Genomic DNA, 19783 nt, shown 5'->3' with positions numbered 1-19783 from the left:
TCTGTAGGTTTCACAGCAAATGAGTTACAATGTCACCACTCTGTAACAAGGAGGAGCACATTGTTTGAGACCTCACACACCACCTACTGATTCCTGAAGTGCTACGCTGAAGTGCTAAATAACTTTTATTGTGCAAAGGATGTTGTGTAGAAGCTTACCTTCATCATCGCACTCTTCTGGCCGTGAGGCTTTGTCTCTACACCGAGGATCCATCCATGATGTGGTCTTTGTGTTGTGGCTGAGAGGAAACAAACAAGACAACAGAATAATTCAACACAGGCTGTCACACCGACATATAAAAGCACAGCAGGGGCGCATGAATGCATCAATAAGAATTAGAAAGTAAACCGCGTCAGCAAGTTTACAGAGGACAGAAGGCGCCTGCTGCAAGAAGAAATGAGAATAATAGAGCAACACAAGCAGGATATTACCAATAAATGACCTGACTTTTCCCTCTATTGTTAAACAAGAACATACTGTAAATCAGTGATAGCAGAAATAAACATACAAGCTCTGAAAATACACATCCATGTCCTGGTGGTGTGGCTTTGCCGTGCTGCGGAGAGGACAGAGAGGTGGAGGTAGTCAGGTGATCAGGATGTGATCTCCTTTAGAGATCGGGACATGCAGGGATTAACAGGAAAGCAGTGGCACCCAGGGGGCTGGGCAGGTTGGCTGGGGAGGCCTAAAAACCAAATCATGGGGGAAGACAAGCCACTGGACGAACAAAAGGGATAATTGTGCAGGTAAAATACAGAAAACACAAACTAGGGTATGGGCTACGGTGAGAAATGCTAACTCAGGCAGTGCAAAGAGTGTGTTGCAGGAGATAAAACTTTGAAATGTTGCAGGCTGTTGATACATACTCTATGAAGTAAAGTTCTCCGCTCTCAGTGTAGGCCATCTCCCAGTTTTCAGGCAGAGGTCCCTGCGGGTCTTCCGGAGAGACCTGCGGCTCTGCGAGGGTCTGCTGCCCACTTTCTGAGGTGGAGGCGGCCGCATTGTTCAGACCACAGGATGGAGCATTGTCACGTGCGGGGTACGGCCGGAGGGTGCCGCCGCGGCTCTCGTCCTGGTCAATAGGGTTACCTGTGCACAACAAAGGAGAGGGGAAGAGACTACGCACTAAAGATCCTGGGTAACACAAGGAGCACAACACGGAACGACAACAAAAAAGAACAGAAAACACAGTTTATGTTTTTGCATGCAAGAAAAGAACAGAGGAAATAAGCAGAGATGCTATAACTCTTGCTACTCACATTCAACTTTAATCACACCACATTCCCCTTCCCCCCGTCTTAAGATTGCCCCCTGCCCATATCTAGTGTACTCAAAGGGCCCCAGGAATATGCTAATTCTTCCAGCAACAGTCTTCCCCAAACTCTTTGTGACCCCCACCCTGTTTTACCTCTCCGCCCATAAGCCTCTTTCTCCTAAGGCTAGCTACCGCAACCCCCCATCCCCATTCGCTCCCCAGTTCTGGCCCAATGTCCTCCACCACTTCCGTGGGCCTTTCAGGATTTGATCAAATGCTAATTCAACACTCTCACAGCCTGGCAGGGGGACACAGAGAGGGCATAGATTCCCAGCATCAAGAGAGAAAAAGAAACCATGTCTTGCTATCAAAAAACAGGATAGAGCTTAAAGGCGACAGAAAAAGAGGGAAAATAATGACGCTTTGGCATAGAAATCACAATGTTTCTTATTTTATATATTATGGAACTGATTGAGTTGCAGAGGATGTTAGCAGAATGCTAACATGTATTGGAAAATATGTGGTTTGAAAAAGCAATAATACCTGAGAATGACATATTCAAATGTGATGAACATGCTAGAAGTAATTAAATGAGCAATATCAAGAGAAGTAAAAGATAAGATACAGCTTGGAAAGGATTTGAGGCCTGTAGCAATGAGAGAAAATGAGTGTATACTGTAGTGTACTTCTTCCCCCTCTACACCCCTCCTCACAGGCAGATGGCAGTGTTTGGAGGCTCACAGAAAAAGGAACCAGCATCACAAAGACATGATGTAACCGCCAGACACCCAGCACCGTACAACAGAGGAGAGAATCATAAACACACACACATTATCTCTCTCCTTCTATATCCTTAATCTTGAGCATTCACACACACTCCTAAGCAAGCATCCACTCAACACAGCACAGATGGAGAATACATGCACAGACGAAGAGAGCTGCAGAAAGTTTAGGGAGGCTGGAGAGGTGGAGCGACGCCCTCACCTGTAAAACTGTTGTTCATTTCCGTGGCCTGGTCGTCATCCTCGTCGTCAGCAGGCACTACTCGGGCGTTTTGCATGTCATTGTAGGACTTGGTGCGCTTTGGGGTGGACTGCTGGGAGCCTGCATCACTGAGAATCACTGTCCCACTGATGGGCTGCCTTGGCGGCTTGGGGGTCCCATAATAGTTACCTAGGCAACAAGAAGGACATTAGCATGCTTGAGAGAGACACAGAAGGAGAAACCGAGACAGAGAGAGGAAGCCAGGGATTGAAACAGACAGAAAGGTAGCAGGCAGAGAATCTATGAAACCTCATAATCTGCGCTGGATCACAGTGTGATCATGAATCCTGGAAAAAGCAGCTGGTGAGAAAGCAGAACTAGATTGTGTTCGAGGCTTCAGAGCTTCATTGTCTGGACCCTGAAAGCATACTTAGCAAGAACAATGGCCGGCTCACAACAGCCAGCTTGTTTTTGTAGCTTTTTATGACTGAGAGTCTTGTTTTCAGAGGCACAAACAAATACTTCATTAAGGCGCCGTTTACACGAGGACAAAACGGCTTGTATCTGCATAGTTTCGCGTGCGTATAGCCCTATTATTTACACGAGGCCGATAGAAACGGACCCCACAAACGATAACGAGTCCCAAGGTGGATAGATTTGCAAACGAAACTCTCTGGGGGGTCAAACGAGTCCGTGTAATCGCCTCTATACGAATATTTCCTGAAAAAATAATGATAGGCGCACCTCTCCCCACCTCTGCTGCTCACTGCTGTAGCATGGCCAGTAGCCATCTGTAACGATCAACTATCAAAAATAGCTGTGTTAATTAAACGCACAAGGGGTTCTTGAATGAAATAATATTATAAAAGGCAAACCAGAATTGTTAACGCCCAATATACTCCTTAAACAAAATAAACAGAGTCAGATTTCATGCATTGATCCATTATATTGACAATTTTCCAGCCAAACAACACAAACAAAATTAAACAGTCCGCTCTGCGATACACCAAAATTGTCTTTACTGCCTAATCCAGGCCATTATTGTTCATTGCTCCTGCGCCCGTCGGCGGCAAAAAGAGAAATGTTTGTAGGCAGAGCACCGGCGTGTCCCAGAGGAGCGATCTCACCCGGTGTTTGTAGAGAATATCTCTCTTTCTGAGCGCGTCCTCTCCACGGAGACGTGCTTCTTGGTCGGTCGATGCAATATCCACATATTCGGTTTCTTTCAGTTAACTTCCCTGTTGCATTTATCCATATATTTACATGCTGAGGAAATTACTATATCCCGCTGAATACCAGCAATCGCCACACACACTTCCTCCTGTCAGTAGCTACTGCTAGTGCTACTGCTACTGACCATGCTACAGATGTTACAGATTAGTGCAAAATCTACAGCTCCTCTACCACAACCATCAGCAACAAGTGGACATGGAGAATTACATTAACTACTACATGTTGCTAAATCCACCGCGGGGCATAAACAGAAGGGTAGCCATGGCAACATTGCTGCGGGGCTGCTCCGGAGTCTTCTTCGCTGCTTTTGGTGTATTTTGTGGCGGAAGTTACAGCGCCACTTACAGTCCCGGCATATGTACTACAGCGTGTCCAGCGTTTCCAGCGGTCTCGTTTGAACAGACACGTTAAATGAAACGAATGCATGTGAACGGAAGACTTTTTTGAAAGCGCATACTGTGCATAAACGCAAACGCTCCCGTGTGCACAACGCCTCAGTCGTTATCCTGTATGTTACAACTCTATTCACACATTCTTTATAGATATGAGAGACAGAGACATCCTGGTGACCTAGGGGTCCGACAATACCATAGAGGCTACATTTAAGGAATAATTAAATATTTGGGGAAATACCCTTTATTGCTTTCTTGCCAATAGTTAGATCAAACAATATAAAAATATGCTAGATCAATACCACTGTCATGTCTGTTAATTAATTGATGCTACAAGCAGCAGCTGATTAACCTGGTTTAGGATTAAGGCCCCGTCCACACAGAGACGATATCAGTTGTATCCACTAACGTTCTTTATCGTATTGACGGTTCGTCCACACGAAGCCGAAACGGAGCCGCGGATTCGGAGCCCGAAAACGATACACTTTGAAAACGGCTCCCAAAGTGGGTAAGTCTGGAGACGAAACGCTTGCGGCTCCATGTGTACCATGGATGTATAATAAGAACTGGATACAGCGTCGGAGGCGGGGTCTCGTTCTTTCCTATGAGAGCTGCTCATAGAGTGGTGCAGTGACGCGTCCTAAAACCCGGAAGTGAGTTAGCATTTTACCACTCCCGGTTCCCTCGTCTCAGAGTCAATGGGATTTCTCCATAGGATTTCGGAAAATAGCTCGAAATAAGATCTGTGGTTGACACAAATTTAAGAGACGGATCACGTTTTGTTCTACGACATTAAATACATCAGCAGTGACCCCACTGGTGATTTTTGAAGAGTGTACGTGTCTGAAAAACGATGGTTGTTAACAAGTGGCTGAATAGGACTACAGAAGTTGTACGTCATTACACCGAACACGTAAACACTCCCGCTAAGTTTGTTTTCCCTGTTCTGCTTGAAAGCAAGTACCTGCACTCTTGCAAACTGTTAAAACAAAAGCTTCAACTTGTACAATTTTGAATCTGTATTTTTGAATATCGATCTTAAGTTGGCGTGACGTTGAAGCAGCGACCCTGCTATAGTTAATTTATAGCATAACGTTAGCATTTTGCTTCTGGCGATTAGATTTATGATTCGATATAAAAGTAGGGTAGACATGTGGATATTATCCGGCTGAACAAAACGTGCATTTATCTAAGAGGTTCGTTTTCCACAGACCTTATTTCGAGCTATTTTCCAAAATCCTATGGAGAAATCCCATTGCTTTTTTGACGAGGGAACCCATGCGCAGCTTACTTCCGGGTAAATACGTCATCCCTGCACCACTCTATTGGTGCATGAAGGCAAAATGGCCCAACCTTTGAGAGAGCGAAACGTCACAGATTACCCGTCATGCCTGGCTGTCAGAGCAGAAGTACCCGTATGTGCGCTCATAGAGCATGCGCAGTTGAGTTGCCACTTAAGCCCCACCCCCCGAGCTCCCACTCTCGGCTCACTAGAATGAATGGAGAGAGAAAATAAATCTAGATTCGGCTTTTAGTGCATTTTACAACTTTAAGGACCGAATTATTCTAATAAGGGCTATAACATAGTTAATACTGGGTAGTTTATTTAGTTACAAACAAATTATCCGCTGATTTACAGACGTCTCTTTCCCCATGTTAGTCAATGGGAAAAAGTCTTTCTGTGCCCAGTGACGTCATGGACTGATACGGAAGTTGCAGTACCGCCGTTTGGACACAACGAATGTTGGGCACAGAGTCTGGCGCACTTCCTGGGGGCTTGGTGTGTACACCCTACACGATAATTTCCTGAAACGATGACGCCATAGCCCCGCCTCTCCCCACCTCTCCTGCACACCCCCGCGTCATTGCTGATGCGTTTCGCCAACAACAACAACAATGGCGGATCACAGAGTTGCGTTCGTGCTCCAGACGCTACTGACCATGATACAGATTTTAGTGCAAAATCTACAGCTCCTCTACCTCTACCACAACCATCAGCAACAATAATAATATAATATAATAATAATAATAATAATAATAATCGTCATCTGTCTTATTCGCTGCTTTTGGTGTATTTTGTGGCGGAAGTACAGCGCCACTTACAGGCCCGGCATATGTACTACAGCGTCTCCAGCGTTTTCGTGTGGACGGACACGTTTCTTGAGCCGTTTCCATGTGGACGGAAGACCTTTTTGAAATCGACTTCGGTTCGAAATCGGTTTCGTCTCTGTGTGGTCTAAGAGTGTAATGTAAATGTGAAAATTAGAAGAAAATACTTATAATCTAATCTTTTTAATAAATATATATATTTATTTTTCATAACACTCCAGGGTTACTTCAGTTATGATCAATAATCCAGTTTTCTGGTGGTTATCTGGATGTCCACAGACTCCTGTGGACAGGTATTTGACATTGTCTGCGTGAAAGGGAGAAACGTGCCAACAGCAGAAGCTGTGCCAAGCAGATTAATGTCACACACACACACACACACACACACACACACACACACACACACACACACACACACACACACACACACACACACACACACACACACACACACACACACACACACACACACACACACACACACACACACACACTAGACTTAGCCCTGCACAACACACAGGCTCGCAGACGAACTAACATCCACCCACACATCCACCCACACACTCATGTTAACACACAGGTTTGTGTTGGAACGAGACTGCACAACACTGTCCTAATCAGAGTGAGAGGGGCAGATGTGGAGTGACCTGCTGTCTCCTGAATGCATCTCCCTCCCCATCATGCACAGTCTAATCTGAATCAACTGGAGCAAAGTCTTTCTGCCCGCTGCATGTAGGAAAAAACAAATGTTGCCACGCTCATTGTATCTGTGGAGAATCAGGACACCTGCGCCATCATGAGTCGCATGTAGGGTCAGTTGTGATCATCATCCTCACCGTCATATGTTCCTATTTCCAGTAGTGTTCCACTTTCCTCAAGTTCTAGGAAGTCCTCCACTGACAGGAAGTTGTAATCCACCCCTGGGACCTCTCCGTCTCGAGGGGGCCGGGTTGTACCTAAGGACAAGAAGAAACAGACACATAAAGTTAATGTGGCTGCCAATAATACAAGTCAAATCTTATCGCTTTCAGTGGGCAAGTGCGATTTTTCCATCTTGAACCACATTTTTACCTTAGTTTAATAAGCCTATCATCAGTGTTAAAATGCATTCAGCATCCTAATATTTGCTCAGCTTTTTTGAGATGATGACCAGCACAGGGAAACAGTCAATATGTGAGCCATGAAACCAAGAGGGAGTGATTGTAATGGCTATAAATACTATGAGAGGAAATTAACTGTTGCCTGCTAAGTCAGAGGATGAAATAAAAGGTCCCCATAGGAATCGTTCTTATTTTGTTATCAATTCATCAGTTTCTTCATGGTGATCGTGGGTTTGTAACACTCAAAAACATAATCATATACACTTGAAATAAGTGTCGTAAGAGTGTCAAAACAGTGCAAGAGGAAGTCACAAAACCATAGAGGGGTTGAGATCAAAATGAAGGCTGAGTTATAAGATTAGTCTGGTTCAAGCAAGGGGCGCCGGAAATGTTATGATCCTCGCCCAATTTGGCCTGATTTTGCCAGGGGCTGTTGTGCACCCATCAAGGTGGTAAATGGTAAAGCTATTTGGGGCTCTACAAACAAGCCGGCATTAAACACATACACTGGTGGCAGATGCTACCATACAAGGTGCCACCTGATCATCAGGAGTGATAAACATTCACACGCAATCGCACCATTTCTGGTTCAGTATCTTGACCAAAAAGATGCCATTAAGTAGAGTGCAGGAGACAGACAAAACCGACCCCATGATTGGTGGACGACCTCCTCACCTCCTGAGCCACAGGCTGTAGTTGATTGCTAAAGCTGCATTGCATCTGTTACGACTGCAATGCTGAACAGCTATACTTAATATATTCTAGGTGTCGTTAGGTTTAACTATAGGACTGTGAAAGCAGGCAATATAAACCAGCACGTCTCCTGGTCCTGGCACCAGAGAACATTTGAGGCAGTGAAACTCATGACATTTTCTAATAGACTCTGAATCAGCCTTTGGATTAATTTCTGATAAAAAGCTCAACTCCAAGTAAAAAATGATTTGCAGGTCTAACCACCTGAGTCTGATACCCTATAGGAGTTAATGATTCGTGGTCTGTGGTGTTTTTACTTATAGTTGGAACACTTTGTAGGAGGAAGCTGACACAGGACAATGGAGGCATGGCCTATTGTTTCTCTGTCTTTACAAAGAGGAGATGAGAAGACAGGCCAGATGGTTGACCGAAGTTGTGACCCATCTGTGGTCAGGACAGGACTGTGTATGAGATATATGTATGTTTAGCTCAGCTTTTAGATGAATGCTTACACATCTTATCCCACAAACTTTTAGAAGTATTGGAAAAATGAGGATGCCGAACTTATAATTGTACACACTTAAAAATCAGAGCTCAATTAAATATTTACAATTCCTTCTGAGTAGATATGAATATCTCTGCAATCCATCCAAAAGTTATATTTTATCAAGAAAGATATTAAGATACATCCTCTCAGGACCATATCTTTCTCCACAACATGTTCTGTCTATATGTATCTATCTATCTGCAATCCATTTATATGTTGATATGTTGCATATACTGTATGTTGTAGTGAAAGCCAAAAGTTTACCAAACATATTACATTTAATTCTCTGAGGAACATGAATATCAAAATTACAAATCAATCCACAAAAAGTATGTTGAGATATTTCAGTCTTAACCACGGTGAATTAACCTATATTACCAGCCCTTAATCATTGACACAATAATGATTAAAAACTGGTTAAAAAACATACGTCAGAAAAACTGAAATGACAGTTAATCAGCCTTCAACCACTTTAACATCATCACTGTGTTCTATTCTAGACCAGTGAGAAAGCTCATGCTCGACACAAGACTCTTGTTCGAGTGTTTACTCTCCAATAATATGCAGTGAGCTCACACTCTGCATCCCTCAGGGTGCATGCAGCCCACAAACACCTGATAATAAGCAAGCCTTTACCGCACACTGCTCCGTCCTACACCTGCATTGCACTGCAAAGGCTTTTGTTCCCGCCATTTTAAAAATACTTCTCAAGATTAATTGAAACAGGATGATGTAAACTAGTCTACAAGAAATTGTGCTCAGCATGTGAACAACAAAACATAAGAGAGAATAAATAAGTGATGCATTATCTAACTGACTGTTTACAGCAGGAGCACACAAGCAAAGCTTGGTGTTCGCCTCAGTGGATCAGGATCAGATGAAAATGAAGTTGTCTGGGAGTTTGAGTCAGAGGACAAGGTGGTCCCATGGTGAGAGATGTTTCTGAGGCTCAGTGTGTTCTGATGACGCTGTCTGCTGAGCAGGGAATGGAGCTGTTATTCCAGGCTATTCCCCACAGTGGAGGGCTCTGATAGGATGACTAATTCTGGCGTGCATGTATTACAGAATATTAGAGCTGAACACTTCTTTTATGTTCTGTTATGAAATAATTTCTCTGAATGTTCCTTTTTTTTTTTTTTTTTTTTTTTTGCTCTTAAGTGATACTGCATCACATTTGCAGGGTTAATTTATTAAACATTTTAATGTCCTAATGTGCTTCTGGGTTAATTTGTATCTGCTTCTATTAAATATTGCACAATTTAAATGCAATTCTTTCAGTACAGTAGGACAAAACTCTGGCGTGGGAACCATTTATTTATTATCTGTTATCCACAGCCATGGGGGCTCAATAATTCAGTTCTGAACAAGTTGTGTATATATACACCATATAATGTACAATACTGTAATACTATCATATAGTATGATATAAAGCAACCCTTGGCCATTTGCTGCATGTTATCCCCTCTCTTTCCCCCTATCTTCAGATAAAGTATATAATAAAAGGCCAAAATAATTAATCTTATACAGCTAAATCCCATTTGATGAGGAAACGTAATGTTCGTAAAGTAGCAAAGACTTTTTAGAAAAAAGCCATTTGTCATAAACTATAGAGACTTGGTAAGGTTTGGAAGATAATTCCTGTTAATGACCCAGAGGCTTGTCTTGAGTGGGACTCATATAAGAGGTATTGTGTATGCTCTCAGTGTACGACAGCCACAGTGAGGTCAGGCTCATCTCCATACTGTCACTGTGTATAGTCTGACCACGGAAACAATGACTGGGCCATACTCAGCTCTGACCCCGGCCCTGATGAACTAACTTCCACTGATGGCCATCAATGGGCTCCATTCATTCACTGTGAGCGACCAGCCAGCGCATGCATGAACGGCAGAATGGAACACAAGCACTAACGTCTTCAGTTTTAAAATACCACCAAACCAAGCAGAGAGCAATATTTGTTTGAGGAGAAGTTGGGCGCCTCTTCATCTAGAGAGCATAACAAATGCAGAAGAGTTCATTTTTCAGTCAAATGTTGTTGTATTGGGAAGGAAAACCAGTGTAGATCTTTGATAAAGGCTAGCAACAGAGGGTGGCCACCATTACCTGAAAATAAATGCAATTCAAAACACAAACCATTGCTTAAAAAATAACTAAAGAGCTGAAGCAGCTTCTCTCCAAAAACTAAAACATTATAAGCTTCATTTATTGCATGGCTATTGCATATTTTGTTTCAACTCCTTCTTGTATTTCTTATGCTTTGGTTTTCCCGGTACAGACATATCCCAGGGAGAAAAAAATAATGTTAAGAGCTTTATAAAGCCAACACCATACATTTCAAAAAATAATTATAATTGTTAATCACAGCTGAAAGATTTTTTGATTGATATTTCTTTGAACTGCGGTTAATTTAAGATCTCAGTGTTCTGCTGTCTACTCTGTTTTGCCTTTAGAAAATCAAATGTGACAGGCCGGCGTCTACTTCTACAGGCTTCAAATATACTTTTGAACCAGCTACTTTTGCACATTGAATTTTAAGTTTGGTGATGTCCGTGGGTAAGATTATTCACTAAAGGAAGTTGGAAAAATCTCATATTAGTTTAACTGATGCAACTTTAATTCAGCACAATAATAATAACATACATAGCGATAGTATTATACAACAGTGAGTGACTCGCTGTTTGATGACCGCTTGCAAGGAATACAAATTCTACAAAGAAGCTCCTGCCTCAGTTACTAAAACATGCTAATCTTGATATTATGTTCCCTTCTGGATAACGTTTTTGTTTAAATCCACCAAATGTTATTACCAGAATGGCATTTGCTAAAACCAGATTAAAGGAGTCTCTCAGACTCAGAAAATATTTACTGTACTCAACTCCTTCATACTGGTTGACTACTGTATGTTTATGTTTAGAGACTGTTTCCCTTTAAGTAGTAGTTCAACATTTTGGAAAATGTGCTTTTTTTTCTTTCTTGGATAGAGTTAGATGAAACCTTTTTTTTCTCATGTCTGTAAATACGAAGATAAAGGCAGCAGCCTATTGGCTTAGCTTAAAGACTGGAAGTATAGGGGGAACATGTTTATGCCTGAAGGGTAACACGATCTGCCTTCCAGCATCTCTAAAGCTCAGTAATTAACATGTGAAATATTGCTTGTTTAATCTGCGCTAAAACAGAATAGTTAATAAAACAAGTGTTGGTTTTGAAGGGGTTTATTTTTATTTCTTTGTCGGCCACGTGTTTAGTAACTAATAAATACAAAAATAGTAAAACCTGTAAACCCAAATATAAACATGACAGACAAGAAGAACAAAAGAATGCAGACACTGTGTCTGGCATCAAGTTGTATAGCTTCAGGGGCAGCAGATGGATGTGTGTACATTTCCCTAAAAGCAACAACTCCTTAGATTGGCATAAACCAAACCCTTCTTCAAAAATATTACTAAAACTACACATGTGTGCTAAATACATACATAGGAATGTTTGCCATGTTAGCCTTCTTAGTTTAGCTTGTTAGCATGCCAACATTTGCTTAACAATACTAAACACTAATTGCAAAATGCAAAACAATACAATCGTTGGAAGCCACCTAGATATTTGTTAAAATATTTTGTCTAGTGCTTTAAAACAAGAGCTCAATAAGATCCAATGTCACTGCTGAATAATTGAGGTATGCATGTCAGGTTTGGTACAGCCTGGTACAGTCGAAAAATAAACATTTGTGAATTAAAACACATTTGTGCATACCTTTATTCACAGCTAAAACACATCAATGATAGACATTATTTTAACACCAGATGTGCCTTCATCGACAGAAATACCAACCTCTCCATCCCAAGCTCGTAGCGTGGCTAAACACTATGACACACTTCATAGAGATAACAGCCCTACTGCAATTTAAAGATTTGGCAAAAATAAACTCCCCGTAGTAGATTAAGAGTCATGTGATGCAATGTGAACTCAGCATCAGGGATTTTCTAGTTGCACACAAATACTTTGGGTAACCAAATTACAACCAACCGTCCCTTTACAACAAAGTCAGCCATGCTCTTCTTGTCAAACATTTACGCAGCTACAGGCTGTCATAGTGCAGTACTACAGAGTATATATACACTAATGTACAGTGTAATGTGACACCATTGAAATGTGTCTACCATCAGAGATTTAGCAGGGATGTTTATTCCAAGGTTACAATCCTTTTAATCTCTCTGGCTGTATTAGGCTGTCACGTGCAATGTTGCAAATCAGCACGACTGCATCCATAATATGGCTTTCAAAATACAATAAAAAATCCTTAGTATTATACACACAGCTCCCTTCTGTTGTAAAAAAGAAATATAATTCTCACAATTAATTCCTCCTCTTCTTTCATCTTTAATCCTGACTATAAGGAAGTTTCATTTCTTTATTTCTTTCTTCCTACTCTTGAAAATATTCATAGGGGAAACCAAACATCTTATCAGGGTCCATCTCTTTCTTAACAATGACGTCAATCAGAAGGTCATCTCCCCATTCGGAGGAGAAAGGAGGAAGTACAGGATTGTTCTGCCAAATGGTGGAGTGGCGGAAAGGTGAAAGGTGGAGTAGGTGAAAGAGGACTAGGGCAGAGCAAACGCATGATACACAACAGGAAAAACATTCACCTAATGGGTACGTGTTATTCCTTAAAACAACTCGCTCTTTCTCCCTTATATTCACCTCTACCTGCTTAATTAACAACCATCATGCATGGAGAAGCGAAACACAACAACTGCATCTCCACTTTCATCTTGTTTGGGCATCGTGTTATTCAGTGAGTAGCATCTTCCTCTCTTTCTCACAAGGCTGGGGCTGGGTGTGTGCATGCATCTGTGTGCGTGACAGAGGTATTGATCCAAGCACCGCTAAAAGGATAAAGGAGTCCAGGCGAGCGTGTCCTTAATTCTGTCACGTCATCAACTATGTCTCGTCTCTGTCACTGCACTGGTACAAGGAACTCTGTGTACGAGGCAAAACATACCACTATAGTCAATTAACCGATTAGTAAATGGACACTAAATTAATCAACCTTTTATCTGTATTAACTGCATCTAAGGATTATTAACAATTATATAATACAAACAAATCCTTGCAATAGAGAAGCTGAAACTGGAGAATGTTGGGAATTGTTGCTGATAATGAACTTAAATGATAATTCAGTAATCAAGATGGTTGCAGATTAATTTTCTGTCATTTGACTAATCGTTTTAGCTCTACTATTATCTTTGATACCATTAACTGAAAATCTTTGACTGATGAATGATAAAACAGAACAAGAAATGTAACGTTCTTCATTTTGGGTCTGGGAAGCTGTATTTGCCATTGTTCAGTATTTCTGGGACTTTATAGACTAAACCTTGAGTGAGAATAGTTTTTTTTTTTACAATTTATGGGGTTATTTTACTGGATTGCCTTGGACTGTGAGGTGTGTTATATGCTTACCCCTGAATAAAAGTGGAGAAGCTAAGTCATGAGCTAATGTGAGTAAAAACCTAAGAATAGTGTCCTTCTTTCTGGTCACCCCCTACTGTACTCTGCTCTAGATTTAACTGAAGTCTGTACAAGGCATTAAATATACAGTAAACACACACACGCTTATATATACAGGTATGAGCGTCCACACTGACAGAACCACACACACACATACAATAGGGTACAGGAGGGAAGAAGTGTGTAAACACAAACTGTATATGGTGTATTAAAGTGTGTACTATAAATAGCAGGTTGTGGAAGCCAGTTTCTGTCCTCACTGGCAGTTCATAAAAAGCTCCAGAGCAGGGGACATGTGTCCCTGAAGTGGCCTGTTTGAGTTGCTGCTATGACCCACATCCTAATACTGGGCCGCTCACTCACTGCTACCGAACACGGACCATAAACTGCAGGAGCATCCGAACTGTCCTCAGTCATTAATTACAGACCTTGGAGAAATGTTATCCTCTCACTCAAAATGGACAGTTTCCATGTGACCTGGCTATCTAAATCTTCAATGTAGAGTAAAAAAAAAAAAATAGGTGATTTTAGTCCACGTTATATGATGTATTTGTCTTTGACAATACTATTAGTTTGTATGACAAGACAATTATCATCTCAAGGAGACCAATTTCAAGTGAAGTATAGCAGGAACATTTCCAGTGAGGTGTCACAGGAAGCAGCTAAATGAGTAGACTAAAATGGCCTTACTACTGGCTGGCCTTCTTCAACTACAAGATGGCACGACACAAAGACAATGACTGATGAGTTGTCCACATTGTATTTTCATTACTGAGAAAAATAACATAAAAACAGTTTTTCTTTGGGAAAGATCAGTTTTTTCTTGACATGATGTACAGTAGAGACCTGCTTTAAATGGTTCAATAGTGACTGAAGATGTTTTTGGTTCTTTCACATTAAGGTAAATCTCACGTCTACCTGCACGTACAGTTAATGTAAAAAAACACCCCCAAGTTCCTAAATCTCTGTCAAAAGAACATGGACAGAAACTAAATATGTTTACATTTTGCAAATGTTTTTCAATGCTTCTGCTACAGTGCTGTTGATGAGCTAGTATTAGTGGCAAACATTTAAAGGACATTTTATCTAGCTATAGAGAAAAGCTGATTCTGAGGCCATCTGGCCACTGAATCTTTTACAATGCACAGGGCTCAACTTCAACTGTTTCAAGCAGCCAGAAATTCATATTTTCCCTCATATACTGTTCCACATCATTTGGCATTTTGTCATCACAAATACCAAGCGAAAATAGATGCTTTGTACTACTATTACACTGAGTATTTGCATAAAGGTCAAACACAAATGGACGTTTACGTAGGTGAAAATGCCAAACACTGTCTTTCACTGTACACTGTCATAATACATTTAAAAAATGTGATTTTTGCATGACGCGAGGTTGCACTGCAGTCCTTTCTGGTGGGCTGACACAAACTGTGTGAGTTTGTCCTGAGAGGGAGGCTGTTATCTGTAGAGGCTGTCTAAATATTTCATTCATGTTGCTGAGTGAATGTTTGTATCGTCTAAAAGTGGCCCAAGCCTGCCAGGGATATGCACATGGAACATGTTTTGCCGCACATGAGTGGGAAGAAGGAAGGATATGGTAATTCCTACACACTACTCTAAGATGATGAACAGATTCCTCCTTAATATCAGTATCTGAGCATTTATGTTAGCATATGTAAAGAGCTGCTAGCATGGCTGTGAATGATTAGTCATGTTATGTTTGTATGTGTCGATGTACTTAATCTCTGTTGCCATATTTTTTTTTTTCACATTTGGTCCTTGATAGCACCTTCAATGGATGGCCAGTATTTGGTATAATTGCTAACTCTGCACAGACTTTTAATCTTTAAACCTTAAATCAGACACTTAAAGGTCCCCTATTATACTGTTTTTCATCAATATATTATAGATCTCAGATATATATACAAAACATGTCACTGAAGTGTTTGGCTCGAAATACCAAACAGATCATGCATGGTAGCATCCCGTAATCCCCTCTGTTTCAGCCCTGTTTCAAAAGTGCTGATTCTCTATCTTTTATCTTTAGATAAAGGAGATAGAGGAGATTCAGTTGATAAGGTGGGGGGTGTTTCCTTGGTTGGTGATTGGCTAATGGTTAAAGAGGCCAAAAAAATCGTTATGACATCATAAAGTGGCCAAAATCTGATCAGCTCATTTTCAGACAGGTTTTTATATAAATGGATCAGGACAAAAAGAGAGTGAATCTTTTTTCCTGAAACTTTCAGAATCTCTTTACACAGAGGGGACACGTGTTTATGTATAAAAGACATGAAAAAATGGATGTTGCATGATAGGTCCCCTTTAAATGTTTGCTGACTGTGTTTCACTTCAGTGTGTCACCTGACACAGACTTTCTACTCATATAATGTTCACTTGGTAGCACAGGATTAATATTGTGTTGATGTTTATGATTGGAGGACACTTCAAAAGTCAAATATACATGTGTTGATTTAATAAAAGGTGATGTTGTGCAGAAGCTCTCAAGTGATATGAAGTGCTGTTTGCCTGTTTTCTCCATTTTACATTTCTATCTTGCATTGTTCAAACAAACAAACAAACAAACAACTGAAGAGCAGGATGTCAGACTAAGGGTGATATATCTCTACATCCTCTGCAGCCTCTCTGTCTGTGTCCTGTCCTGACCCCTGGGTCACTGGTTCCCTGTTACCTGAGGCCAAAATAACCTGAACACCTCTTTATCCACACCCACAGGCCCTGCTGCTTGACTCCTCAGATCATTATTCCTCCGCCATTCTTCATCAAAAATGAATTATACATATGTCCACAATAATATATCAGGGAAGCTAATGTTGTGTGTAAAATACCAGAAAGAAAATGTCCACTCACTCAACCACAGCTCCAGGTGAAAAAACGCCCTCCTGTGTACTAACAAAAGACAGTGGGGGGACAGCACCCTGACATTCGATACTCTCAATCGCCTTCCTGCTGTTGATGGTCTAGAGAGCTTCCACTCATTGTCTAACACAGACAAACACACCGTTTCAGCCAAACATCTGCTGTTTTTAACCCCTGGTGGTTACGAGTGTGAGCCTGACAGGGGGGAGAACACACGAGACTAAGGCCCCGCTCACACGGGAACGTTTGCGTTTATGCACAGTATGCGTATTCAAAAAAGTCTTCCGTTCACATGCATTCGTTTCATTTAACGTGTCTGTTCAAACGAGGCCGCTGGAAACGCTGTAGTACATATGCCGGGACTGTAAGTGGCGCTGTAACTTCCGCCAAAATACACCAAAAGCAGCGAAGAAGGGCAGCCCAGCAGCCCCGCCGCAATGTTGCCATGGCTACCCTTCTGTTCATGCCCCGCGGTGTATTTAGCAACATGTAGTTCATGTAATTCTCCATGTCCACTTGTTGCTGATGGTTGTGGTAGAGGAGCTGTATATTTTGCACTAATATCTGTAGCATGGTCAGTAGCAGTAGCACTAGCAGTAGCTACTGACAGGAGGAAGTGTGTGTGGCGATTGCTGGTATTCAGCGGGATATAGTAATTTCCTCAGCATGTAAATATATGGATAAATGCAACGGGGAAGTTAACTGAAAGAAACCGAATCTGTGGATATTGCATCGACCGACCAAGAAGCACGTCTCCGTGGAGAGGACGGCTCAGAAAGAGAGATATTCTCTACAAACACCGGGTGAGATCCTCCTTTGTCAATATAATGGATCAATGCATGAAATCTGACTCTGTTTATTTTGTTTAAGGAGTATATTGGGCGTTAACAATTCTGTTTTGCCTTTTATAATATTATTTCATTCAAGAACCCCTTGTGCGTTTAATTAACACAGCTATTTTTGATAGTTGCTATAGCAGTGAGCAGGAGAGGTGGGGCTATCGTTATTTTTTCAGGAAATATTCGTATAGAGGTGATTACACGGACTCAGTTGACCCCCCAGAGCGTTTCGTTTGCAAATCTATCCACCTTGGGACCCGTTATCGTTTGTGGGGTCAGTTTCTATCGGCCTCGTGTAAATAATAGGGCTATACGCACGCGAAACTATGCAGATACAAGCCGTTTTCTCCTCGTGTAAACGGCGCCTAAGCAACTGAGAGTGGGGTTGTAAACTACGTCTGGAAATAGTTGTTTTATCAAACATGTATTTCCAAACAATGCTATAATAGTGTCCATGAGACTAAATAAAAAAGTATTATTTAAAATGAAGGTGAAAATACAAAGTAATGTCAAACTAAATCTTACCACCAAAGCCTCTAAATGACCCATCCTCAACACAAGAACCTGTAGTTACAGCATAAATTGGGGCGTGTTTCCAGGACAAACACACTCAGTGTTGATGTGGAAGTGTGTGTTATGAAAACAGAGGCTGAGAAATGACGTGAGAAGAAATGACGTATATATCTCAGAGCAGACAGAGCAGGGGAGGGGTAGAGAAAGCCAACAGTCACACGGGGAGTTAGCAAGCAACTCTCTTGGGCCTGTAAGCCAATTACCCGAGCAGCATTGATTGAGGCAGCACTTTAAGCCTCATCTACACAAGTAGTCCCTTAATACACTGGTCAGATGATGGGAATGCCTCAACCACAAACTATGGATAAATGGCCATTTGCATCCATTATGTTGTCAACGGGATACATCTTTTTAGTGGTGCTAATATGACTAATAGGGAATATTACAAAATATTTGGTCTAAACATGGGACTTTAATTAAAGTATGTGTCGCATCATCTTCATGTTTGAAGGCTTGAGAAGTCTTGCGAAGCAGGACAGGTACTGGACCCGTTTCCTCAGTCCTTTTCAGCTGACCCGGACACCAAGGTGGATATTACGTCCTGAGTACTGTGGCTGTGTTCAATCAGCACTTCCATCCCCCATTAAAGGGATTGCTGGTCCATAATGATTTATGAAGGGGAACGTAGAGGGAATCAATGTAGCGGAGGCCCTCAGATTAATGATTAAGCAAATAGCAGCCCCACTCCAGATCCTATCAGGGGCCGAGGTGCTGCTAAGAGCACGCCATGCTGTAGTAAGTTCAATTAACTACCATGGGGTCGGCAGAGAGCTATAATGCATCTTCTCCTCTCCTACAGTGAAACGCAAATGCAAAACTGGTAAAACATTCAAACAGCCATCAAAAGTCATTAATGAACAGAAGAAGGTCCTTCAAGTTATTTTGTCATCATTTTTGCAGTGTTGCAAAAAAGTAAATGTATTTACATCAATATATTATGTTGTACCAGCAGAAACGTTAAGAATCAAAAGTATGTACACTGATTGTTTGAGGTCATTGGTTCATTTGCTTAAAGGTAGGATAGGTAAGTTTGAGAAACCGGCTCGAGATACACTTTTTGTTATATTCCATGGAATGCTCTTAACATCCCGATAGCAATGAATATCTTAAGTGCTTTGACAAAAAATCCATAAAAAAATGTCATCATCAGAGTGTACTGTGATATTACAATATAAATGAAATGGCATCGATTATTGTACACTATAATGAAATAAAAAGACTTGTAAAAAAAAAAAAGAAAAAAAAAAGTCATCTGTGGAAGCCGTAATACTGTAAAAGGTACGACCAATCATTTTAGCCGGCCCGGCTAAAATAACTGGATGGCCTACCTGCCTGTCAGCCTTCCATCTGTGCACACACTTATCTCGTGCCCTCATTGGTCATGTGCGCGTTCGTGTGTGTTGGAGGAGGGGCTCTGTAAGGAAGTGGCAGATTTTCTCCGGTTGTGTATTTTCAAATTCTAGCGATCTCGAGCCGGTTTCTCAAACGTACCTACCTTACCTTTAAGGCAACATCTACATTAATATATTATGATTTATTTGTCTTCAAATGTCCAACTAGGCTTGACCAACAGTCCAAAACCATTCCAGTCAAATTAGGCAGAACTAGGTCATGTTTGGCAGGTTTTGTGAAAATAATTATCCGACAATCAAAATTGTTGAGGATTCAAA

The 19783-nt window shown here is 41.3% G+C and overlaps 1 protein-coding gene across 9 annotated transcripts in view; it reads right to left on the bottom strand.

Moving 5' to 3' along the window:
• LOC117479536 (membrane-associated guanylate kinase, WW and PDZ domain-containing protein 1-like) overlaps positions 1–19783 on the bottom strand; it is an 88471-nt gene that overhangs the window by 32789 nt on the left and 35899 nt on the right. For 5 of the 9 annotated variants that reach the window (XM_034126562.1, XM_034126565.1, XM_034126564.1 and 2 more), the window contains 5 exons: positions 6810–6929; positions 2240–2428; positions 867–1089; positions 509–556; positions 159–238 (listed from right to left, as the gene is read on the bottom strand). In XM_034126562.1, coding sequence (XP_033982453.1) covers positions 159–238; positions 509–556; positions 867–1089; positions 2240–2428; positions 6810–6929 — 660 coding nt within the window. The remainder of the gene's footprint in view (positions 1–158; positions 239–508; positions 557–866; positions 1090–2239; positions 2429–6809; positions 6930–19783) is intronic. The other 4 variants (XM_034126566.1, XM_034126567.1, XM_034126571.1 and 1 more) reach the window with 1 other exon arrangement.

The sequence above is a fragment of the Trematomus bernacchii genome, unplaced genomic scaffold (genome assembly GCF_902827165.1).
Source record: "Trematomus bernacchii unplaced genomic scaffold, fTreBer1.1, whole genome shotgun sequence".
Classification (NCBI taxonomy): Eukaryota; Metazoa; Chordata; class Actinopteri; order Perciformes; family Nototheniidae; genus Trematomus; species Trematomus bernacchii.
This window is presented reverse-complemented; position numbering and strand designations above follow the sequence as displayed.